The sequence below is a fragment of the Neopsephotus bourkii genome, unplaced genomic scaffold (assembly GCF_033783945.1).
Source record: "Neopsephotus bourkii isolate Nb327-2 ecotype Australia unplaced genomic scaffold, CSIRO-AGI_Nbou_v1 NB_1370, whole genome shotgun sequence".
Taxonomy (NCBI): Eukaryota; Metazoa; Chordata; class Aves; order Psittaciformes; family Psittacidae; genus Neopsephotus; species Neopsephotus bourkii.
This window is the reverse complement of record NW_026901849.1, coordinates 422,760-445,698: the sequence shown is the minus strand read 5'-3', so window position 1 is coordinate 445,698 and position 22,939 is coordinate 422,760. Positions and strand designations below refer to the sequence as shown.

The 22,939-nt window shown below is 60.1% G+C and overlaps 4 protein-coding genes across 7 annotated transcripts; 3 read left to right on the top strand and 1 right to left on the bottom strand.

The window, feature by feature from the left end:
• Positions 1–1,247: 1,247 nt before the first annotated feature.
• On the bottom strand, positions 1,248–12,542 carry EZH1 (enhancer of zeste 1 polycomb repressive complex 2 subunit). Its single transcript, XM_061367021.1, has 20 exons — positions 12,514–12,542; positions 11,899–12,019; positions 11,313–11,441; positions 11,090–11,209; positions 9,954–10,074; positions 9,366–9,539; positions 8,337–8,439; positions 7,938–8,101; positions 7,041–7,132; positions 6,197–6,377; positions 5,817–6,013; positions 5,387–5,478; positions 4,860–4,900; positions 4,368–4,493; positions 3,286–3,464; positions 2,649–2,744; positions 2,287–2,368; positions 2,070–2,150; positions 1,767–1,851; positions 1,248–1,660 (listed from the first exon to the last, which is right to left on the bottom strand). The coding sequence occupies exons 1-20, from the start codon at positions 12,522–12,524 to the stop codon at positions 1,600–1,602; spliced, it is 2,256 nt and encodes a 751-aa protein (XP_061223005.1). The 5' UTR covers positions 12,525–12,542; the 3' UTR covers positions 1,248–1,599.
• A 792-nt stretch (positions 12,543–13,334) lies between these two features.
• LOC133219624 (receptor activity-modifying protein 1-like) lies at positions 13,335–15,741 on the top strand. Of its 3 annotated transcripts, none has more exons than XM_061367053.1 (4): positions 13,335–13,543; positions 13,937–13,975; positions 14,110–14,136; positions 14,425–15,741. In XM_061367053.1, exons 1-4 carry the CDS (start codon positions 13,489–13,491, stop codon positions 15,018–15,020), a joined length of 717 nt encoding a protein of 238 aa, XP_061223037.1. In that variant the 5' UTR covers positions 13,335–13,488; the 3' UTR covers positions 15,021–15,741. The 3 variants fall into 3 exon arrangements, with proteins under 3 accessions (XP_061223037.1, XP_061223038.1, XP_061223036.1); XM_061367054.1 differs by lacking the exon at positions 13,335–13,543 and having other exon boundaries at positions 13,855–13,975; positions 14,425–14,566; positions 14,656–15,741; XM_061367052.1 differs by lacking the exon at positions 13,335–13,543 and having other exon boundaries at positions 13,855–13,975.
• Positions 15,742–16,113: 372 nt separating this feature from the next.
• RAMP2 (receptor activity modifying protein 2) lies at positions 16,114–18,372 on the top strand. 2 transcript variants are annotated; one of them, XM_061367018.1, is made up of 5 exons: positions 16,114–16,230; positions 16,372–16,521; positions 17,422–17,538; positions 17,619–17,721; positions 18,017–18,372. In XM_061367018.1, exons 2-5 carry the CDS (start codon positions 16,461–16,463, stop codon positions 18,270–18,272), a joined length of 537 nt encoding a protein of 178 aa, XP_061223002.1. In that variant the 5' UTR covers positions 16,114–16,230; positions 16,372–16,460; the 3' UTR covers positions 18,273–18,372. The 2 variants fall into 2 exon arrangements, with proteins under 2 accessions (XP_061223002.1, XP_061223001.1); XM_061367017.1 differs by having other exon boundaries at positions 16,160–16,521.
• Positions 18,373–18,664: 292 nt separating this feature from the next.
• Positions 18,665–21,217, top strand: VPS25 (vacuolar protein sorting 25 homolog). Its single transcript, XM_061367016.1, has 6 exons — positions 18,665–18,804; positions 18,967–19,112; positions 19,192–19,245; positions 19,530–19,618; positions 19,983–20,058; positions 20,558–21,217. The coding sequence occupies exons 1-6, from the start codon at positions 18,758–18,760 to the stop codon at positions 20,668–20,670; spliced, it is 525 nt and encodes a 174-aa protein (XP_061223000.1). The 5' UTR covers positions 18,665–18,757; the 3' UTR covers positions 20,671–21,217.
• Positions 21,218–22,939: the final 1,722 nt, after the last annotated feature.

Genomic DNA, 22,939 nt, shown 5'->3' with positions numbered 1-22,939 from the left:
GAGCCAGTGGGGATCCAGGCAGCGGTGGCACTGGGAGCTGCTCACAAACCCCACTGGGCTCTGGAGCTTCCATCAAGGAGGCCCGGGGCAGGGAGAGGAGGGGCAGGGGACACAGACCCCACCGGCAGCTGCTCCCGAGGGTAACAGAGGCCAGAGAGCCCTTGGAGGGGGTTCGCTACCACTTTATTATGACAAAGGCTACAAGCCACGTTATTTGTAAAGTGCATCATCGTTACCCACTGTCAGCAACCACAGACACGAGCCTGGCCTAGTGCAGATGTGGCCAAAGTGGCGAGGGCGCTGAGCCGAGAGCAGAGTCGGGGGGAGCCGGGCAGGCGCAGGCGGGCGCTGGCATCTACAAGCACTGCTCCAGACAGACCCAGACCCCTCGGAGCCTCAGGAGGGCAGTGTGGGCAGCACAAGGATGGACACACAGCCAGCCTGCGGGGCAGGGCTTGGCTCCTGGGGCACACCCAGCACCTCCCTCCATCCATGGACCACGGCAGCAGGGAGGATTCTAGGGTTCCCCCAAGGTGCCAGGCAAGGACCCAGCACTGCTCCCAAATGCTACCCTCACAAAGGGACAGGGGGCTTTGCCCACTAACCCCATCCCAACATCCCTGCAATGGAGCTGCAGAGCAGCAGTCTCAGCCCTCTGTGGTCCCCGCACCCCCAGAGCACAGACAGGACCTGGCTGCTGGCCGAGAGGAGCAGTTTAAAGTGCTTTGCTTTTTCTTTTTGCATGTGGTGCTAAGGCCAAACCTCACCCCGGAGAGAACGATTCCCGTTTATCCCCAATGGGGACTGTCCTACAACAGGAGGGAGGACCCAGACCTCTGGGCAGAGGCACCCGTGCGCCTGCCCTAGTATGAGCCAACAACCACCTGGACACACCAAAGGGCATCCTCAGGCTCATGGGGCTCTGCTGCCTCCAGACTCCTCTTGTGCTGGCAGCAGCATTCCCATAACATCATCTCCAACCAGCTCAGTGGTATTCCACTCCCCAGAGTGACTTCTTGCATAGTGCTGCTCTCCCCCTCCCCTTGAATCACATCACCCGTGGTGAGGTGGTCCCTGTCCCCCAGCCAGCTGGGGCAGAGGGGAAACAGCCTCAGCCACAGCAGTCCAGGCCCTGCTGCGGCCCCATCTCTATGGCTTCAACCCTCTCGCTGTCCCCATCAACGGGACAAAATGAGCAGCGAGAGCAGGCACCTGAGACTGGAGCCTATCCCAGGGGACAGGGCTGGTACCACACTCGCTCTTGTGCTTCCAGCAGTCAATGGGAAACAGACAGAGACCTTGTGGCTGTCTCTGCTCCTGCAGCACAGCTTCGCTTCAAGCCCCAGCCTCAGCCCCACGGCTCCCTCCAGCCTGGGGGAGCAGAGCAGAGCTCTGGCGCCTGCCCCTGCCCAGTGCTGGCAAAGCTGCCCCTGGCAGCAGCCACTCACACTCCTGCCTCGAGTCTCTCTCTGGGTGGGAAGCAGCATTTGTGACACACTCAGCAACGGGAAGAGCAGCAGTCATGTCAGCGTGAGGCAAACATGGCATTGCTTACAGGGTGCAGCAGCAGGGTGGGCTAGGGACTGCCCCACACGGAGCCTAGATGATATCCGTCTCCCTCTCTATGCCGACATACTTCAGGGCATCGGCCTGGCTGTACCTATGAGACAGGAAAGTCACAGCTGCTGCAGTGACCCCCCCGTGCTCCCCATGAGGAAGCGGGGCCAACCCTGCAGCCCCATCCTCAGCAGCCGCTCCCCAGGTACCTGTAATCGAAGAAGAGCTCCTCTCCTGCCTGGATCGCCCTCTTGGCAAAGATCCCGATCCGGTGGTCTCCATTCACCATCACCACTGCAGCAAAGAGACACCAGAGACACGGGGCTGCGGCTGCAGCCCATGGCTCCTGCAGCGCTCCAGCCCTGCCCGGCTGCAGCAGCAGGAATGGGACCGGCTGCAGAGGAGCCTCTGGCCAGGCTCAGGACAGCTTGGGACCCCGGAGAATGCACTGCAATCCCAGAGCTGAACAGGACCCCAGAGAGCCGCCCCTCCGTGGGGCTGGGCTGCCTCACCTTTGGCATAGCAGTTGGGGTTCACCGAGTGGTTGGCGAAGCGGATTTTATTGCCTTTGCGGGTGGCATCGACAACAAAATCTAGAAAAGGACCAGAAAAAGCCCCAAGCTGCAGCACGGAGAGGCCTGTCTGCAGGGGCTGCAACCACCACCCCATCACCAGCCCCTGCCAGGCTGCCCGGGGCTCACCCAACCCTCGCAGCCCCAGGCCGGTTACCGTTGTTGAGGTTGAAGAGGAAGCTGGACATGTACTTGTCATAGACCTTCCCTCGCCGGTCAGCCTCATCCTGTGAGATGAGCTGCAGAAGGAGAGCACCTTGAGAGACCCAGTGCCGAGGGTACACCTGGGGGGCTGTGAGGAGTGGGATTCATCTCCCTCTTGCCCTCCCACCCCAGTGGCCACAGCTCACCAGGGCTCCAGGGAGGGAGCAGAGAGAGGAGCTGGGGTCCCAAGGAGCAGCATGTACCCCACACGCTCCCCCATGGTGGAGGGCCTAAAAAGTACTGCGGTAGGTCCCAGGCAGTACAAGCTTCAGCCTCCAAAGCTGGTCAGACACAGCAGAGCACCCTGGCACTGACCTCACCACAGTACTCGGAGATGAACTCGTTCTTCTGCACAGATTCCTTGATGAAGGTCCCCCAGCCAGCGACATCCGATGGTGCCAGCAGCAAATGCTGGAGGCAAGGAGGAAAGGAAGCAGTTAATGGTCAGCAGGCCCATGACTCCCAGCACACAGATCCCACCCTGCCTCGGAGCTCTGCACCTCCTGGCACACACCAGGGAACAGCCAATGCCATGCTCAAGGTCCCAGCATCACAGAGTGAAGGGGGACCAGTCTCTACGCAGCATCCCCTCGTTTAAGGGGACACACAGCTCCCTCCAGACTGAGGTGTCCCAGCACCACTACACTGGAGCTGCTCATCACCTGACACCCACTGATTTGTATCTTTCTCTGAATTTTGTCTTTTTTACATGCAATCCCTTGCCCTGAATTCAGGACTGAGCCTTTCACATTTTACACTTCCTTGCTCTCAACCCTTCCTCATGCAATTCCCTTCTCTTGATTTCCATATCCACAGTCCCTACTGCAGGCTAAGTGCTACCAAAGTCTCAGAGCAGCTTCTCTTCCAGAGCTCCCCAGTGGCACGCAGCCAGGGCTCTGCTGGTACCAGCACACCCGAGGCAGAGGCCAGCAGCAGCTGATGCTGGCAGTACCTTTTTGAGCCCCCGCTGGATGCTGCAGTTCTTGCAGGAGACCACCTTGCAGTCCCAGTGCTCCGAAGCCCCGCAGGTCAGGCACAGGTCCGGGTCGCACTCCCGCACAGCCAGGTAGCACGGGCACTGCTTGGTGTTGCACTGGGTTTTACAGCGGCAGCCCGGGAAGCGGTTCTGACCTGCAGCAGCACAGCACAGGGCTCTGCACCCAGGGGCCCTTCAGTGTCCCTGCCCCAGGGAAGCTCCTCCTGAGCCAGGTCTCACCCTGGCAGGCCCTTGGGCAGGTTCAGGACTAAGCCTGGGACCGAGGGCCGTGCTTCTTGCCCACCACTGTGTAGCCTTTGTGCTAATGAGGAGCACCCCATCCACTGTGCTCTGGGCAGCAGACAGGAGGCCCCAGCCACCTCCCTACCCCCAAAGTGACCAGGCCAGCACTTGCCAGGGGCACGAGGAGTCGAGCTGAATGTGAGGCAGCCTGGGCACCAGAGCTGGAAGTGAACCAGGAACCACTGTGTGCAGGCTCACACCATGCACAGGCTCCTTCCCATCTGTACGGCTGGGGATGCTGATCTGCCTCTTGGGACTACTTATGATGGTTGAAAGTAAACTGCTCTGATAACCTCAACATAACAGATCAGTAAAGGGAATCCTGGAGCCTGAGCTGGCTCCCTGTCACCCTGTGGTCCTTCCAGCCCCAAGCTCTGCCATAACCCTTAACAAATCCATCCACACTAATGTGGATAAGTACAGTTATCTCCATTGCAGAGCTGGGAATGCAAGCCCAGAGAAGAAAACCAACCATGGCAGAGCAGTGACCCTAACTGCTGCCCACACATCCTGCTCTCAGGCACACAGATGGGTATTCCCTAGCAAGAGGGTGAAGCTCAGCTGTTGAGTCACAGGGCAGCCCAGAACACTTCCCCTTTGCATTTCAGCAGACTGCAAACGGAGCTGCTGCAGATGGGCAGAGCAGTGAATGCAGGGATTAAGGCTCTAGCAAGCAGTGGCTCCGCACCCTCCCTCTGGCCGGTGCCAGCAGAGCTGGATGCTTTCCCACCCCCTGGCCCCAGGTTTTTCCTTACAGTCAGGGTTGCACTGGCAGAACTTCTCACAGAAATTCTGGGTCATGATGCAAGGGCAGGAGCTGTCACAGGGGTGCTCGGGGTGGTCACAAGGCTGGTAGTTGTACACCTGGGTAGGCGAATTATCTAGAGCAAGAGGGGAAAGGCCCGGATCAGAAGCTGCCCCTCGCAGGAACGATGAAAAGCAGCAAACGCAGGGCTCTGGAGGAGGGAAACTGCAACCTCCCCATGTGCCTGCAGAGGGCAGGGAGCCCAGTGGCATCCAGCACCCACAGGCACACAGCTGCGATCAGCAACACCCCCAACAGCAGGCCCAGACACCAAACCTCAGCTCCACTATGGTGGAAGCAAGACCAGGAGAGGCTCTGGCCAGGCTCAGGAGCACCAACACCGTGGCACCCCGAGGAGCAGGGCTGGGAGATGTGGCCACGGGGCTGTGTGACCAGGGAGCTCCCTGGGGACCCGGTGGGATGCAGCCACAGCCAACGTTACCTTTCTTCAGCTGAATCTTCCTGCAGTGTGCAGCCCACAGCCTGCAAGAGAAGCACAGAGGGGTTGAGAGGACACAGGAGCTCCATTGGGAAGAGCCAGGCACAAGCACCCAGCAGAGCAGACAGGCAGTTCCAGCCTCAAGCATTACCAACCAGGCAGCCAGAAACAGGGGAAAGAAGAGACTGATGCAGCTGCAGCTACTTAAGGCAAATGCTAGAGCCAGAATAATACTGGACACACAGGGATCAGCACACACAGAGGAGACTATGAGCCAGGGAGCTATGGCTGCTGGGAGGACGCAGCACCAGCCCTCCAGTGGCACTGCCTGCTCCCGTGGGGCTCCAGCCTGGGGCCACAGAGCCCCCAGCACCAGGGACAGTCCAGGGCCAGCAGCACCAGCAGCCCTGTGCGACAGCGGGATGTGTGTGCAGATGGGAGCCAGATGGGGATTACCAGGAATGTGTTGGCACAGAAAGCAGTGGATCTGGTTGCATTTTAAGAACAAAACAAGCATGTCCAACACTTGCCTGTGCTTCCTTTTCTTCTTCTGGGATGGATTCATTAATTCGTTTGTTGGCAGTTTGGTTATAAGCGATTCTTTCACTGCAAACTGAAAGACCTGCAAGGGAACAGAAGGAAAAAGACAACTGAAGTTCAATGCACTCAAGTTGGTTTTGATGTAAAGCATAAACAGGAGTGCAAGGACACACACAAGGGGGCTCCCAGTCCCAGTAAGCAGAGCCCAGTGCCACAGACCACGGGTGCCATTGCTTCTCTTGGCTGGGATTCAGGAGCACCCACCCCATTGCAAGGAGCCAAGCAGGCTGGTCCTGCCAAGGGCCAAGTAACACTGAGCTGCACCAAGGGGTGATGGAACACCTCCCTCGGGGTGATTTACTGCACGGAACTAGAACCACGAGGGAAGCTGCGGTGCCGCTGCGGTCCCCAGGCCCCCACCTGCTTGCAGGTCTTTGTTCCCAGCAGCCTGGCAATGGAGCAGAAGTTGTTGAAGTAGGTCCCATGGAAGACACGGAAGAGCGACTCCTCGGCTCCCGTCCACTCGACGGGCTCCTGCGGCGTCTCCACCGCAAACAGCTGGGAGGAGGCCGGGCTCAGCTTCTGCTTGGTGGGGGTCTGGCAGCGGGAGTTTGCCTCTGGCAGGAACGGGACATGTTGGACCGTGAACAGCATGGGAGAACTGCACCCACCCACAGGCAGCAGAGCTCAGCAGCGCCCAGTGCCTGCTGAGACCGTGGCACTGGCCCATTGCTGCAAGGCAGCACCGGAGGCACTGCCCCACCTACCCAGGATGGAGCCCCCCGGGGCTGGCATCGTACCTGAGGAGCTGGAAGCCCACTCGTTGCCCGTGTCTCGGTCGCTGTCGCCCTCCCTGGCCTCGGTGACGGTGGAAGCCGGGGTGTTTGAGCAGGAAGCACCCACCACGTGGTGCCGCCGCCGGCGCCGGCCTGAGCACTTGGACCTGGGGTTGTGCAGAGCAGCAAACTCCTTGGCTCCTTCCTGCAAGCAGAGCAGACAAGGCGGGTGATGGGTGACCAGGGAACACGGAAAAAGCTTTTCCACAGGGCCTGAGACAAGCCCCACCACCACCAAGAGGTGAAGTCCTGCCCTAATGCTCACTTCAGCAGCTGCCCACACTGCACACTCCTGCTGCATTCAGCATCACAGCCTGGTTGGAAGAAATGCCCTGGCCCTACTCCCTTGCCTCTTGCCCTGCAGTGAAGTTCTTGTGGCCTCTCCCTCTGTTCCTGCTTTGTGGCTGCCCAGATCCTGGAGCTGACTGACACCACCATGGGCACCCACGTCCCTGCAGCTCTCACCCCTAACACGGCTGGGCTGCAGCTCTGAAAGAGCATTTAAAACAGCTCGAGTCTTCCCCCCAGTGCTTTTAACCTGGGCTCCATTCTTCAAATGCCCCACAGGCCCCAGGGAAATAATTTGTCACCACAATTTCCCATCTGGTACCTACGAGCTTAGTCTTCATTGGAGATTTGCTAAGATAACGCATCTGGTAAGGTCTGCATTTGGATTCCCTGAATCCAGTGAGGATTAGAACTAATTCTGAAAGACGAGAGCTGTGAAAAGGACCCAGAGGGCTCTGCAGGGCTGGGCTGGACAAGCCACTTCTCCTGTGGTTTCAAAAGCAGCAATGCAGAAACATACCAGCCAGAGGAAACAGTCTGCTCCGCAAGGATCTGGCTCGATCTTGGTCTCTCTATTCTTTCGTTTGTACACATTAGGAGTAGCATGAAAAGCTGAAAAAATAATAGTTATCTTTACTATTAGCCCCCTCCAAGAGTCTCCCACACACTGCAAGGGACAGGGCAGCACGAGCTCAGCGAAGTGGGAGCCTGAGGCAGGCAGCAACAGCCCCAGCAGCTCTCCTGGCAGCGGGGAAGGAGGTGGCAGGGCTCCAACCCATGCTCCAAGCCGTGACGGGGACTCGGCAGCAGTGGGGGGAACACTTGGGAAGGAGAGGCCCTAGGAAAAAGATCCGCTTTCAGACTGAAACAAAAAGACCACATGATCTTAATATTACATCTTTTAATAAATAATTCACTGGAAAGAGTCCTGTGACTTTCCAAAGAAAAGCCCTTAGACCTGGGAAACAGCAGGTCCAACAGCATCCAAAAGGCTTTGGGCAGGACGAACAGCAGGAACATGACTAAGATGAAGCTGTAAGTTCCAGTGAAACAACAAGACACAGGGGCATGTCCAGACTTTGGAAGCGAAACATTCATGGCTTTCCCTGATGAGCTTCTGCAAAGCAAGAGTGAAGTCTGGTCATGGCACAGACGCCCGGAGGCTCAAGCGCGGAGCAGTGGTGAAAGCGGGACGGCCACGCAGGTCGGTCCCATCCGAGGAAGCAAGTGGAGCCGTCTGTATAAAAGGCTTCTGGGCACCTGTAAGCTCTTAAGGCTTCACTGCAACCTCTGGGGAGGCACCACCCTCTAAAGCCTGCGGCACAGACACTAAGCACGGCGGGCAGAGGCACGAAGCACTGAGGAAAACCGAGGAGAGAAGGGCTCTAGGGAAGCGTCCGGCCGAGCCTGCACTTACGATGCAGAAAGCAGTCGTATTTGAAGCAGCGGCGGCAGAAGAGGGTGTGGAAGGAGTGCAGGGACTGCTCCCGCTGCACCGACTTGGCGCAGGGCCCGTCTATGTTGGGAGTGCACTGCGGCGGCAGCACGTTCGGGTCCGACACTTCCGTGAGCTCCCGGTACCTGTGGACACACAGACAGCCACAGATACACTCCCCCTGCCTCCTGTGGGGCGCATCACACAAGCAGGGGCCATGTGGGGCAGCAGCACCCCGAGCCAGGTAACCTGGAGGCTAAAGCAAAGCCTCTGACACTTGAAAGCTGCTCTGCTTTGTGCTCAGGGCACAGCGCTGTTTGCTGACATAGAGATCTCAACTGACACCAAGGCAGGGAACAGACAAGTGCAGCACAAATCTACCTCTCTTTCATATCCTCTGGGAAGCCGTATTCAGGAAACATAGAAGATATAGCAGTGAATATCATGTCATTCGGAAAGCGCTTCTTGGAACACTTCTTGTTACCTAAGAAGAGGAGGAGAGACAATCCCTCACTTAAAGCAGATGTGAACGCCTCCTTCCCTCTTCCACAGTGATTCCAGTAGTGTTCAGGATTATATTTTAGGAGGCAGAAATCTAATCCCATATACAATGGATAAACCTTTTGCCCTGCAGCTAGGCCAAGGTGTTTCCAGATGCAGTGCTGCCACTTTAGAGCTGTAGCATCCTCAGGAAGCGCTAACGATTCCTTAAGCATTTAATGACTTCTTAAGGACCATTATCATGGCTTGTTTTTCCCAAAAGAGGATTTGCAGACAATGCTTTTCTACCTTTAAAAAAGGGTCCTGGTATTTGTGCTACCCACATCACTCTAAACCAAAGACAAAAATAGCAGTCAGCATTCCTAAGGTCATGCAGGACACAAGAGAAATCCCACAGACCAGAGCTATCTCTGGCAACAAGAGCTCCAGGTGGCACAGAGGGAACAGGAACAAATACATGGAAAATAGGTCTGGAAGGGATTTGAAACTATCCGCCTTTGCCTGCAGCAGAATGGGATCTACCTCCCAACTCCCTGGCAGGTGCCTGCCAGCCCAGCACTTTGAAACCTCCCACAGCCTCCTCGGATAACACCCACTGCTGTTCATCCCACAGCCTCCTCAGATAACACCCACTGCTGTTCATCCCACAGCCTCCTCGGATAACACCCACTGCTGCTCATCTCACCCTGACAGGGCTTTCCAGATGACTCATTTGATTTTCCTCACCACCCTCTAAACTGGTGACTTCTTATCCTGTCCAAGGGGATGGTGAGAACAACCAACTGCACCCCTGCTTTCAATGACCAGAACCTGCCAAGTTGGTCACTACCCTCAGCAACACGTTACCAACCAGGCAGGGCAGGATGGAAATGTGACCAAAGGCACCCCAGTTTCTGTGGCCAAACCCACCTTCTGCTGCAGTTCGCTTTCTTTTCCTTGTGACTGGCAGCTCCTCTTTCCCATCCTCCTGTTTAACCTCAGAATCATTGTGTCCTTCCTCTTCCTCGTCCGAGTACTGATTGAGGGCATTCACCAGCTCCAGGAACACAGCATCGCTGATGAGGACTGACCCTGAAATCATTTCTGAAACACAGAGATGTCAGCCAGCTTGTGGCAGTGCTCCTCATGGTGCTAAATCACAAGCCAGAACCTCCCCGTTTTGAAGGGACAGGTGGGCTTTTAATGCTAGCGGGTCACAAGAGCAGTGTGCATCACTTGTGCCATCTGAAGACAGGACACCCCAGTTTCCCACTGCTTTCCTCCCTCCACGCAGAGTTTTATGACCCCCATGAACAACAGCTCCAGAAGAAGAGCCTAGAACAGTGCAGGGTGTTGAAAGGCAGGCCCATATCCTTGCAAGCTAGAACAGCAGGCATGCTCCTGGTTTTCTGCTCTAAGAGCTCCCACAGCAATGCTGGTTACTGCTGCCACCTTTTGACTTCTTAACTACTTTGATATGCTATTCACAGGAGACTGAACCGGCAGTGCTGTTCTTACCTTCCTCTCCATGGACTTTCCCATCATAGTTATTAATAAGTTCCTCAATGAAAGTTTCATCTTCTTCCTTCACCTCATCTCCCATGTAGGGGATATTGCACAGAACAGTTTCATCCTCCACCTGCAGAGGTCAGATACAACTCAGAGCAGCGGCACCCTGCTCCTCCTGCCCATGCAGAGACCGCAGCACAAAGCAAAGCTTCACCCTCCCAGGCTGCAATTTCAGATGCCTCAGCCCTGACATGTCATTGTTATCCCGTGCCAGCAGCATAAACCTGACCCCTGAGAGTGCTACTGGCCTTAAAAGAGAAGAGCAGTGCCTCCAATGCTTGAAGAAACTCAGAACCACACACACTGCCAGCAATAACAACCAACCAACGTCAGAGACATTGTGCTCAGGCAGAGCATAGGACTGGACCAGCAAAAGGCAAACTGGTAACTCACTCCCAGAGGAACACAGCCAAAGCTGAGGAGCTGTTCTCATGTTAACCACAGGAGCCAGGACACCGGCTCTCCATTGCCACGGCACCACTGGCTGGCTCTGCGTTACAGTCACTGGTCTCACACTGTGCCCCAGTCTGCAGTGGTGTGCGGCTGCCCCGCAGGGTGCAGGGACACATCCACACCCCAGAGCAGGCAAAGAGCCAGGCCAGGCACAGGCCAGATGCTTGTTTAACAGGTAATCTTAACAACATCCCACCAAAACCTGCATTAAATCACTTGCCTTGCTTCCACCATAGAGGAACTAACCCTCCGTAGCACCCTTACAATGAGACCAGCAGGGTAATCCAGTCACAAAGGAAAAGACCTGCCTAGGAAATAAAACTCTTCATTGAGAAAGGAAGAAAAACCTTAAGGGGGGGGCAAAAAAACCAAACCATCAAGCAACAAACCATATCTGCTCCATGGATCCTCTGAAATAACAGTGACCCTACCAAGGAGTCAGGTAAGACAGCACAGATACAAGGCTGTTTTATGGGATACAACAAAACAGGCAGCCAAAGGAACAGTTTCCATCATCTTTTGAGCAGACATTGCTTAAAACAAGTGGGATGAAAAAGACCCAACCAGTCCACAGCCACATCACAACTACACACAAACTGTCCAAGCTCTTGTGCCCGAGCCTCCCTCCATACCATGAAGTTCTGCTGAAGAGGAGACCAGGAGTACATAATGGGCACCAGTGCCACCGTGTTCAGGGTCCTCATGTACAGCGTCTGGCTGGGAAACCCCGGGAAGATGCTCTCAACTGTACACTGGAACAGGACAGAGAGGGGCAGTGAGGAAACAACCAACTTCCCCTGCAGAGGCTGCTTCCACTCCACACTTGTGCTGTTGAGCCCCTTTCCCTCTCCACACCTGCTTGAGGAACGGGTGCCCACTGACGGGCTTCATCAGCTGCACTGGCTGCACGCGGAGCTTCTTCCAGTCCTCGTTCAGGATCTGAGTCTTCTCATGAACCTTTGCAAAGTTGGCCACAAACAGAGCCTGCAGTGAGGGAAAGCAGCACTCAGAGCTTCAGAAATCACACGGAGAACACTAAAGCCCTTCACGAGATGTTGGTTTGAGTATGAGAAGTGTACGCAAGGCAGAGTGTCTCAAACTGATGATACTCGTTAGAAGGAATTCGAATGAAACTCAACATTGGTACACAACTCTGCTTAAAGTCCTCCCAACAACCAGCAGCATTTGGGAGCTCCTGATCCCAGCCGACCTCCTCTAAAACCCTGCCTGTGAGGAGAGGAGCAGCAGAGCCCCCTTGAGCCCCCAGCAGTGGAGACGAGTCCCCTTTGCTGCATGAGCATCTCACCAGCACAACACCCAGCGCTGCACAAGGAGCAGGATCCCCTCCAACCTCCCCAGCTTGGAACTGGGGTGCAGCTGAGCAATCCGCAGGATGAAGCACCCACCTGAGGCGCTCAGCAGATACCCCTTCAGTCTTTACCTTAGCTCCCATGTTCGCCTGGAACCTCTTGAGCTGCCGGAGCCGCATGTATTCAGACTTGACTTTCCTCTTCCAGTAAATGATGCACTTGGACGTTGGAGGAGCAGCGATTTCCATTTTCCTGTAGGAGCGCAGAGGGGATGAACATCAAACAACGGCGGGCACGACCCTGTCCGTGTGCTACCGGAACAGAGGCCGCGGGGTCTGACCGCACCGCGGACTTGAACTCGGGAAGAACCCGGTAACCCCGCACGAGTTCCTGTTTGCGAGCACGCAGAGCGCACCGAGAGGCCCAAGCAGCCCGTGGGCGCCGTGCGCTGACCGAGCCCGAATCCGGGCCCTGCGGCGGCTCCCGAGGAGCCCCCGGCCTGGCGCGGCCACGGGAAGGGACGGGCCGGAGCCGCGGGGTGCGCTGCGAACCCGGCCTCGGGCCGCAACGGGTCTGAGGGCTCCCCCCGCCGGCCGGGCCCGAGCCGTTCCCCGCGGGGCCGCACGGCTGCGGCGGGGACAGACACCGGAGCGGGCCGAGGCCCCCAGCGCGACTGCAGCGGGAGAGCGGGCCCCGGTGCGCGCACCCCTACCGGAACCGTGGATCCCCCCCAGCCCCGCACTCACTCCTCCGCCATCCCGCCGCCTCTGCGCGTCTGCGCATGCGCTGAGATAGCCCCGTCCCCGCCAGAGGCACCGCCCCTGAGTAGCTCCGCCCCTCGCGATAGCCACGCCCACGCCCTCCGTCGCCGCCGGTACCGGAGGGCTTGGGCACGCGGGTGTTGGGCTCACGGGCACTGGGCCCGGAGCAGCAGGACCCGGGTAGGGCTCCGGTCCTCTAGGTACGGCCCAGAGATCCCCAGCACCGGCTGCGGGGAGCGGGCCTCACCCGGCGGTTCCGAACTCGGTGCCCGCACACGTTCAGGTGTCTCCGGCCCCGTCTCCCCGCGGGCTCTGCCCGCCCCGGTCCCGGCAGCGCCCGTCCCCGCCCCGACTCTGCCGCACTCTGAGCCCTGGAGAACCGGGACCGTCCTCCCCGACGAGGCACCCCCGGTCCCGGTGGCCACTGCGCTTCTGGCTCCCGAGCGCCAGGGACAGACCCGGAGACCCGGGGGACGCGGGTGCCGCATGGCTACGGGGCAATGGCGGGGCTGGTCCCCGCGGCCGGGCCGGCCCCGAGCTTCCTGCAGCGGCGCCGGGCAGGAAGCGGCTGTTGGCGGCGGCTTTCCTGCTCCGGGGGCCCCGGCGGCCTGAGCGGGTGGTGCCGGGCCCGGCCCCGGCGAGGGTCGCGTCCTTCTCCTTCAGCCCTGCTGGACGGGGACCGGGGGCTGCGCTCCGGGGCTCCGCTTCCCGGCGGGAGGGAAGGGGGGCGGCCCCGCAGGGGTGACCTCGGGGACGAGCGGGGCCGCCCCGCGCCCGCAGCCCCGCACCGGGCCCGCATTGGAGCTTCGCTGAGTCAGACGGGGTGGGAGCGCGGTGTCCCCCCGATCTTCCCGGGTATTGGCTCGGGAGCGGGCGGGCAGCGCTGGGGCGGGCCGGGCACCGGGATAAATCCCCCGAGCACGGCCCCAGCCCGGGTGTCGGGGACCCGGTGTCGGGAGGATGCTCCTCAGGGCACGGATCCTCTGCTGCCTGCTCCTCGCCCTGCTCCAGCGCGGTAAGAGCAGCCCAGAGCTGGGGCTGTGCGGTGCGGTGAGGGGGGACTGCACAGAGGTGCCCAAGAGGTCGGGCACGGGGTCTGGCCTGGCAGTGAGTCCCCACGGGCCCCCTGGCCCATTTCTCCCTCTCATTCCAACGTGTCCTCTCCTGCCCTCCCCTTGGAGGATGCTCTGGGCAGGGTTTGCCCACAGGGTTGGTGTTTGCTCTGAAACCATTCTACCTCTGTTGCCAATGCCAAGGCAGAGCTAGGAGCCTCCTGCTCCCCTTTCCTCTCCTCAACCCAATCACCTGGGAAGAGGAAGAGGAGGTGGAGGAGGCATGTCTGAGTTGCTGGGAGCATCCCAGCTCGTGCCCCGGTGCAACCCTAGCCCCCCGTGTCTCTTTGCTGCAGGGTGTGGGAACACAGAGGATGGGGACCTCGAGGATGAAGGTAAGACCCTGATGCCATAGTCCCAGCATGGCTGTGGCCCCAGCTGCCACAGCATCCTCACAGCCATGGGCTCTGCTGCCCTCACACAGTGCCACAGGTCCTGCTGGTGCTGACAGCACTATCTCTCCTTCCAGGTTACTACGTGTACCTGGATGAGGGTGGTGAGTAGAGCTGCCCTCCTGCGATCCTGGCTGTCCTCCCCACCCGCCCACAGACCTGCTGTGATCTGTTCTGGGGCTCACAAGGGCCCAGGTCACAGGGTCCTCATGGCCGTAGGCAGCCCCAGTAGGGACCCCCAGGGCCATGAGTTGAACTCCTGTATGGCAGATGGGCCCACAATGGGCAGAGCTGGGAGTGTTCCCCACGGGTGACCCCAAACATGCCCCTCAAAACTGAGATCGAAGGGAGAGGTGATGGGGGCATCCCGGGGTCTGGCCGGTGCTCTTCAGAACTGCCGGAGGTGCTGGGGGGAGCAGCCCGCTGCCAGGACACCTACCAGGACTGGATCTCCCTCTACTGCTGGGCTCCCTTCCACGCCACCCTCATGACCACCCCTGAGGGCAGCCGTTGCCGCTGGGACCAGATCAGCAGGTGGGTCAGCGCCGGTCCTGGTGGTGCCCAATGCACATCCAGAGTGGGGCCACTGCAGCGGATGTGGCCTCACTCTGCCCCCCTTGCAGTGCCTACAGCGAGCTCTCCGGCTGCACTCAGCTGCTGGCCCAGCTCCTCTCCTGCCCCTGGCCCAGCTCCGCCCTCGACGCCTTCTACCAGCAGGTTCATGCTGAATACTTCACCAACTGCACAGGGACTGAGCCTCCCCGGCCGAGCGCGATGCCCCCCGGGCTGGCTCTTGCTGTGGCCGTGGGGCTCAGCTGCCTCGTGCCCCTTGCAGCAGCCGTTGTGCTCAGCAGAGCCCCAAAGGGGGCTCACACCCCAGCCCCTGCCTGCCCCCATGCTTCTGAGGAGGCAGCTGCTGCCCCTTTCCTTCCGAGCCCTGGGAACTGAAGGGTGGGCCTGGGGTGCAGAGGACAGGGCAGAGCAGTGATGGGGGTCTGGGCATCCCTGGTAATGGAGTGGGTCCCATGGCACTGCGGAGGGGGAAGCTGGGCCTGGGGGTCCGGATGCCTGCATCTGCCCCGAAGGAGGGGAGTCAGGAGAAGGGGATTGGGCTCCTGACCCTGCATAGGATGAGCCCTTTCCCCAGCTGGCATGGAGCAGTGGGGATGCCAGGCTAGGGGTGGGGGAGCCCTGAGCTTTGGCTGGCAGCCACTGTCCTGTCCCTGCCCATCCCCTCCGGACACCTCCGGAGCAGGGCAGCCGTCCCAGCCCCGGGGCTGTGCTGAGATCATTGGGTGTCTCCCTGGCAGAGGCTCCTGCCGCCCAGCCGGAGGCTTCACTGGCTCCAACCAAGAGCGGGACCAGGGGGCTCCAACCCTGCGGCCCCCGGAGCGCCAGGGCCCTGATGGCTTCCAGATGCAGCCGCTTGCCCATGAAAGGTCCCGCGCTGCTGCGGGGCCGTGGGGCAGGGTCAGGCTGCTCCGCCGGGGAGCGCAGAGCCCGGCAAGATCAGCTTTCTGCAGCAGGGAGGGTCCCTCCGAGCTGCGCTTCATCACGCTCCGATTCCACTCAGCGCATCCCATGGGCGGGTTGTTAAAGGGGAAGCTTTGGCCGCACGCTCTGCCCTGGGCCGGGGGTGAAATGAGCTCACTCGGCCTCAGCCTGGTCCTGGGGTGGGAATGCCGCGGGGTAGCGATGCTGCGGGGGGGTTCGGGGTTCGGGTTCAGGCAGGCGCGGCGCCAGGAGCCAAGGGCGCGGGCAGGGCGGTGCGGGAGGAAGGCGGCGTGGCCGGGGACCGGGAACCGGGAGCGTCGGCCAAGCCTCTGCCCTGTCCCCACCTCCCCGCCTGCATCGGCCCCGCACCGCGGGCAGGTCACGCCGCCACCAGACCCTCCTTGGCCGAGGCAGGGGCCCGGGGCTACCGAAGCGATGGCGGCCACGGGGCAGGTGCCCAGGGGGAGGCAGGAGCCGCGGTGTCGGGGCTGCGGGTCCCCTGAGCCCGGGCGGCAGCGCCTGTCTGGGGACACTGCGCTTCCCCATCCACTCCCCCCGCTGCCGGGCTGCCTGCCCTCCACGCAGGAGACGAGGGATTTCACAACCCAGCCCAGACAGGATTAAAGAGAAATACACAAGTAAACAAATAGCGGCCTCGTAAAACTGGACGTGCGGCGCGGGGAGCGGAGCCTCCGGGCTGCCGGGTGAGGCGCGGGCTGCCCGGGTGCCGGCGTGCGGGAGCGATGTCCGCAGGGGCCGTTGGCCCCGCACGGCGGCGGGATCCCGCCGGGAGAGCCGCTTTAAAGCAGCGCTGAGCAATCTCATTTTTCACACGTCTCCTGTAGTCAAACTGCCCCTGTCAGAGGAAAGGAGTTGCTTCCTGTTATTTCCATTGAAATACTTGTCCCGGTCGTTAGCCGCAGGCTTCTGCGGGATGGCACCGCGCACGCCGAGGGGCTCCGGCCGGTTCTCTGGAGGGGTCCTGCTGCTCTGGGGTAAGTGCGAGGGGGGCGGGAGGCTCCGGTGCCTCGCACAACCCCGGACGGGGGCCCGGGGCCAGGGTCTCGGCTCAGCCCAGCTTGGGCAGTGGGGACAGCACTGCCTGCGTGGCCAGGGACCAGTGGCAGGCGATGGGTGCTGTGGGGCAGCCCCCACCAACTCACGGCCCTGTTTTTGGCAAATGACCCACAAGAGCGGCTGGAGAGCCCCGCGACACCCCGGGCTGGGGCAGGAGCTGCGGCACCACAAGTGCTCGGGCGGAGACAGGCTGGAAGGGGCTGTCAGGGACAAAGACCAGGACGTGGCAGGCTGCCCTTGCTGCTGCCGCTGTGCCAGCCCAGAATTACCCCGTGGCTGTGATGGAGCTCCCTATGGCAGTGCCCACCAGGGCAGTTCACCACACGTTCGGCGCTGCTGCCCCATGCCGTGAGCCCTAGGCCGAGGGCAGAAGATGGACGGGATGGTTTCCTCGGGCTGTGGGGCTCTGGTGTTCAGGGGGGATGTGCCCATGGCAGGCAGTGCTGCTGTGAGGCAGCCAGCGGGTGGAGGGGCTCTCCGGCAGTGCCGTGCTGCGGCCAGAGCTTCCTTTTCCTGCCCCAGCCCTGTCCAGCTGCAACGAAGCCACCGGGGGCAATGGGGCGGCCCCTGCAGTGCGTCCCCATGGGCAGGGGGCATGGCCACCCTCACACTGTGGCCCAGGGCTCACAGCCCCCTGACACCCCTCCAAGCCCTTGGGCTGCTGCCTGCTGCCTGGCTGCCCCCCCTGGTCCCTGCCCATAGGGCTCCGGCAGCACGCTTCCCTGCAGCCCCAAGGGACACCCCAAAGCAGTGCTCTCCTGCAGACCCAGCTCTGTTGTGTCCGTCTCCTGCTGACCCTGTCCCCCCCCACTCCACAGTGCTCCTGGGGACCAGGCTGTCCCCTGTGGTTGCCGAGGTGGAGGGCTTTGGCCAGGAGGCCAGGACGAGCCCGCCCATGACCATGGCCATGTTCAACTGGACGGAGCAGCTCGTGGGTGAGTGCTGGGACTCAGCCGGGGCCGGGCAGTGGCGCAGGCTCTGCACAGCAGGATGAACCCCGTCCTTTTGCCTGCAGAGGAGATGTACACCAACCTCACGCAGAAATGCTGGGATTTATTTGTTGAAGTGATGAGGAACGTGACAGCGTCAGAGCTGTGCGAGTGGAAAGTCATCAGCAGGTACGGGGTGGCTGGAGACCCCCCCCAGGCAGTGCTGCAGGGGTATGGGGGGCTCTGGCCAGCTCTGGGGATGGCCCTGGTGGGGGAAGCTGCATATGGGGACTCTTTGGTGGGGGCATTGCCTGTGGCCCCTCCATCCCCAGGGCCACATGGTGAAAGCAGCTCCCAAGACAGTGTTTGACTGGGGCAAAGCCCTGGCCAAAGCACCCAAAGCCACCTTCTCCAGCAGCTCCTCTGTGTCCCGCAGCTACCTTGTGTCCCCATCCCTTCCCAGCACACTGTGCTCTCTCCCCAGGCCCTACAGCTTGCTGCAGGCCTGCCTGGAGGACTGGGCTGACCACTTGCACTACGGCTACCCCAACGCGCTGGCAGAGCAGTACATCTTCCAGAGCCACCACCGCTACTTCCACAACTGCACCCTGGAGCACCAGGTCTACTTCGACCCGCCCGAGGACGTGCTGCTGGCCATGATCATCGCCCCCATCTGCCTCATCCCCTTCCTCGTCACCCTTGTCATCTGGCGCAGCAAGGACGGCAAGGCCCAGCCCTAGCGCTGCCGCTCGGGCACCACGGCTCCAGCCGCCCCGTCCTGCGGAGGGCAGAGACCGGGCAGCGGCCGTGTGTGTCCCGTGCATGTGCTGCCCGCCCGGGGATGGGCGGGGGGTTTCCGCCGGGATGATGGGGGGGGTCCCGGGGCTACCGGCACACGCTGCTGGGGCAGCCCCCCTGCCCCGCTGGTCCCGGATAGGGATTAAACGCTTCTTCCCCCCTACACGTGCCGCGGGTTCTTGCACCGCTCGGGGCAGCGCTGGGCAGGGAACGCGCACGGGGCGGCACCGGGCACCGAGCACCGGGCACCGGGCAGCAGCTGCGGCTCGGCCGCCGGCGGCCACGCGGGGCGTAGCTCAGAGGGGGCGTGGCTTATAGAGGAGGCGGAGCTTAGAAAGGGCGGGGTTTCGCGGGGGCCGGGGCTCGGCGAGGCGGGCCGGAAGTGCTCCGGGCCGGGCGGAAGACGGCGGCGGTTCCGGTGGCGGCGATGAGTTTCGCGTGGCCCTGGCAGTACAGCTTCCCGCCGTTCTTCACGTGAGCGCCGGACCGGCACCGGGACCGGGGATGGAGCGGGACCGGAGAGGGACCGGGAGCGGGGAGCGGGGCCGGGAGGGGTGGAGAGGAACCGGGAGCGGGGCCGGGTGCGGGAGCGGGCCCGGGGGGGGTCCGCGGAGCCGCTGACCGCAGTCCCCGCAGGCTGCAGCCCAACGGCGAGACGCGGCAGAAGCAGCTCTCGGCCTGGTGCGCGCTGGCGCTCGCCTACAGCCAGCGGCACCGGCTGCCCGCCATGACGGTGCGGGAGGCGCAGGACAGCCCGCTCTTCGCCAACCAGCGCCTGCAGCGTATCCTTTGGGGCCCGCTGCGCCCCGCGCCCTCCCCGCAGCCCCTTTCCCGGTGAACGTGTCCTTAACCCGCGCGCAGGGAAGCTCCCGCTGGAATCCATCCAGGTGGTGCTGGAGGAGCTCCGCAAGAACGGTGGGTGCCGTCTGCCCGGTGCCGCGGGGAGGGGAGGGCGGCAGCCGCTGTGTGGGCTCTGTGCGGGCCGGTCCGAGGCCCTGCCTTGCCGGGGTGGGCAGGGAAGAGGGGCCCGAAGGGCAAATTCCTTCCCGTACACACAGAGTGCACAGAACTGGGATGGGGAGGGGCAAGAGCCTGCAGCGCCGGGGGTGTCATGGCCAGCACGGGTCACAAAACCCGTGGGTTTGAGCCTTATCGTAGGCCTGTGCCCTGGTTAAATCCCTTTTCCTTCTCGATCTTAGGAAACCTGGAATGGTTGGATAAGAACAAAACCAGTTTTCTGATCATGTGGAGGAGACCAGAAGAATGGGGGAAGCTCATCTATCAGTGGGTGAGGATGCAGGCGTGGTGTGCGGGAGGGCTGGGACCACTGGGATACTATTCCTTTGCTTCCTGGCTGCTTCTCCTGTTTCTATCTGTCCCAGTGAAGCACAGGGGCATTAACAGCTCTTTACTTGCTGTAAGGTGCAGTTGTGTTCGTATGGCACAAGCCCTTATTGTGAAATATGTGGCTGAGAGAGCAGAGGTGCAGGGAAAGGAACCTCCTCAGCTTCCTCAGCTGTTGTTTCTTGGCTCCCCAGGGTGTTTCTGCTCATTGGGTGATGTCTGTGTTCCATTTCGCTTGCACTGAGAGGTCATGCTGAGGGTATTAAATCACACAAATGACATTTGTTATGTTGCTTTTATGTTTCCAGGTGTCAAAGAACGGCTTGACCAACTCTGTATTCACACTGTATGAACTAGTCAGTGGAGACGATACAGAGAACGAAGGTAAGGTCATGTGTCTTGTTTGGAGCAGGTTTTCAGAGCATGCTGATGATGGTGAGATTTTAGTTTTATAGACTAAATGTTTTGGAATTGCTTATGCAAGTCCACCAGTTTTATTGCTCAGCACTGGCGAATGATCCTTTGAAGATGCTTTTACAGCCCTGGATGAACATCTCCCTTTGTTCTCACTGTTTGCATTTACACCTCCCCACACCCCAGCTCTTATCTGCCACAAGGTACCCAGTGCTTTGGGTTTGTGTCTAGCTCCTGCGCTGCCTTTGGGAGTGCTGACTCATTCCCTCCTCTCTGTTGACCTTCAGGCTTTGTTCCTGATGCAGCAGCATCAGGATCAGTGTGTAACTCCAGATTTGCTGGGGTCTGAGAGGTGCTCCTCGGAGCCCTCTGCTTCGCTGCCACCAGCCCCTGCTGGGCTTTGTAAGCCTCTTTGTTTCCTGATGTGATTTTCTTCTCGCTGTTGATGGGCATCTCTGTCCTTCCCTAGAGTTCCACGGCTTGGATGAGGCGATGCTGCTCCGTGCCCTGCAAGCCTTGCAGCAGGAGCACAAGGCTGAGATCATCACGCTGGATGATGGCCGAGGCGTCAAGTTCTTCTGACAGGAGTCCCCTGGCTCTGCCCTGGCTGCCGGAGCGGTTCTCTGGGAGGGTTTGCTCTCCTGGCCTGGGTGCAAGCCATGGCTGAAGCAGCTGCACACTTGGGACATCTTGGGGCAAGGAGAACCTGCGAAGCCTCCCAAAGACACGACTTAGAAGCATTCAGAGATCCTTTTGTCTTTTCTCCCTGTTGAGTTGATTGTGTTTGAGAGGCTAAAGCTGCTCTAGAGAGGGACTGCCCAGAAGTGAGATGCTGGAACTGCTCCTGCTGCTGATCCCCATCCCTGAGGGACACAGAGCGCCCTCTCCAGCCGGTCAGGCTGGGCCTCACAGGGCAGCCCCTTCCTTTCTGCTGCCCAGTGCTTGGGCTCTGCAGCCAGACAGCATTGCCAAGGTGGGAGTGAGCACGAGAAGCCGGTTGTCGCTGCGCCATGGAAGCCCTCGACAGCAGGATGATCCGTGCTTGCCGCAGAGCAGGCTGTGCAGCGGGGTGGGATGGCTGCCAAGGAACTAATTTGGAGTAATTAAAAGGAGTTGTATTTATAGAGCAGCCTGGATGCTTTAGTCTATCTTTATTTTAACATCAGGAACCAAACCGAGCAGCGTACCAGGTTCTTGCCCTTCAGCCACGTTTCCTTGCTGCACCAGTGGAGCGCGGCAGCGTGCTGGGAACACTGCACAGCATTCCCAAGTGGGAAGCGGACAGCACAAGTGCTTTTCTCCACACACCGGAGCCATGGGCTGTGTGGGGGCCCTTGCTGCTTGTCTTGAGGGCGACATTTACTTTCTGCAGACTGCTGATAGCTGAGGGGATTGCTGCAGAGGTGTGTGGTAAAGCCTCTGCAACAGCGGCTGGTGCAGGATATGACTAAGGTCTTAGATTCCCGGTGCTGATAACGAAGGGCCCAGCTTGTAAGGAACCACCACCCAGTCCATGACCAGTAAATCCTGAACCTGCTGATGGGGGAAGCTGTGCCAGGATCACACTTGCCTTCCCCGTCCTTCACCCGAGGGCTGGGTGCTGGCTGCAGGCAGAGGTGGGGTTCTGTGCTGCAGTGACCTTTGGTCATTCCCAGTGTGGTCGCTCTCAGGATCCAGCTCCCCAGCGTGCTGCTTCCATCTGTCCCAGCCGGTGCTGAGCAGCCTGTCCTGCCCTTGCAGGGTGACTTGGCACTGGTTCAGCTGCAGTCCCCATTGACAGTGGGTGATGTTCAGTGCAGATGAGATGCTGGAGTCAGGCTCAGTCTGTGGGGTGGTGACATGTGAAAATGTCCTGTATGGAGCTGAGCTGAGTGGATGTCCTGGTTTCATGTGGGCATGGCCACAGCTGTGGCTGGTGCCCAGGGTTCCTCTCTGTGCTGGTGAATTCCTGTGTGACAGCACTTGTCCACTGGAGAAAGGCACCGGCAGGGCTTGTCACGAGCCACTGACACACTGGGCTAATGTGGAGTCTGATCCTTTCTGGAGACCCTTGGTGCTGAGGTGAGCCAACAGGATGGCACAGGGAAGGCTGTGCTGTGCCAAGAGCCCTGTAGTGTGTCCCCACAGTGGGCATGGGGCTCCTGCCTCTGCAGCCAGGGAAGTCTCTGTAGGAACCATCAGCTACAAGTGGCTGCCCTGGGCTTACTTCGATGCCTCTTCCTCTCCGTGCCACCCACACTGAGCCCTTCCCTCTCTGGTTGCTGCAGCTTCCCTGTATCCCTGCAGCGATCCCTGTTCCTGTGCTGGCTGCTCTAGGTTTGCTCCGGATGAGGAGCCCTTAGCAGCCAGGCTGGGGGTGTTTGTGTTCCTTGCTCTCTGTATGCGTGATGCCCATGCCTCAGCATTGTGTTGGGTGTGCTGTGTGTAACCTGGCTGTCCTTGAGTCAGTCTGTGTTCTTAATTAAATTTGCTCCCTTCCTAGGAAATGGCTGATGTGACATTAGATAAGCCTAAACCAGCCTTTTTCTTTCCAATGCACTCCTGGCAGTGATTCACTTCTCTCAGCTCCTTACTTAGTGGGAGGAGGAGGAGGAGGAGGAGGAAGAGGAAGAGGAAGAGCAAGTCCCCCCCTTCAGAACAGACACTGGGTAATCTCCCTTTTCCCACACCCTCTTGGCTGGTTCCAAAGGGTCGCATCTGGCTGCACCCATGGGGTCCGGTGGGACCAGCTCCCAGCAGCAGCTGTTCCCCCTGCAGGGAACGGTGCAGTCTGTAGCTGGGGGTGAGCTCAGCTCCTGCAGCAGGTAAAACAAGAGCCCTTTGAACCCGGCTTCCTTATCTTTATTCAGCA

Excerpts from the sequence above, each read along its gene's own strand:
- RAMP2 (XM_061367018.1), top strand. The coding sequence starts at position 16,461 with ATGGCACCGCGCACGCCGAGGGGCTCCGGCCGGTTCTCTGGAGGGGTC. Across the intron at positions 17,539-17,618 it reads CTGGACGGAGCAGCTCGTGG|AGGAGATGTACACCAACCTC; the intron begins GTGAGTGCTGGG and ends TTTTGCCTGCAG. Across the intron at positions 17,722-18,016 it reads GAGTGGAAAGTCATCAGCAG|GCCCTACAGCTTGCTGCAGG; the intron begins GTACGGGGTGGC and ends CTCTCTCCCCAG.
- VPS25 (XM_061367016.1), top strand. The coding sequence starts at position 18,758 with ATGAGTTTCGCGTGGCCCTGGCAGTACAGCTTCCCGCCGTTCTTCAC. Across the intron at positions 19,619-19,982 it reads GGAAGCTCATCTATCAGTGG|GTGTCAAAGAACGGCTTGAC; the intron begins GTGAGGATGCAG and ends TTATGTTTCCAG. Across the intron at positions 20,059-20,557 it reads AGACGATACAGAGAACGAAG|AGTTCCACGGCTTGGATGAG; the intron begins GTAAGGTCATGT and ends GTCCTTCCCTAG.
- EZH1 (XM_061367021.1), bottom strand. Across the intron at positions 8,102-8,336 it reads CCAGAGGATATGAAAGAGAG|GTACCGGGAGCTCACGGAAG; the intron begins GTAGATTTGTGC and ends GTGTGTCCACAG. Across the intron at positions 1,852-2,069 it reads CCCCAACTGCTATGCCAAAG|TGGTGATGGTGAATGGAGAC; the intron begins GTGAGGCAGCCC and ends TCTTTGCTGCAG.
- LOC133219624 (XM_061367052.1), top strand. The coding sequence starts at position 13,864 with ATGTCTGAGTTGCTGGGAGCATCCCAGCTCGTGCCCCGGTGCAACCCT. Across the intron at positions 13,976-14,109 it reads TGGGGACCTCGAGGATGAAG|GTTACTACGTGTACCTGGAT; the intron begins GTAAGACCCTGA and ends CTCTCCTTCCAG. Across the intron at positions 14,137-14,424 it reads CGTGTACCTGGATGAGGGTG|AACTGCCGGAGGTGCTGGGG; the intron begins GTGAGTAGAGCT and ends GGTGCTCTTCAG.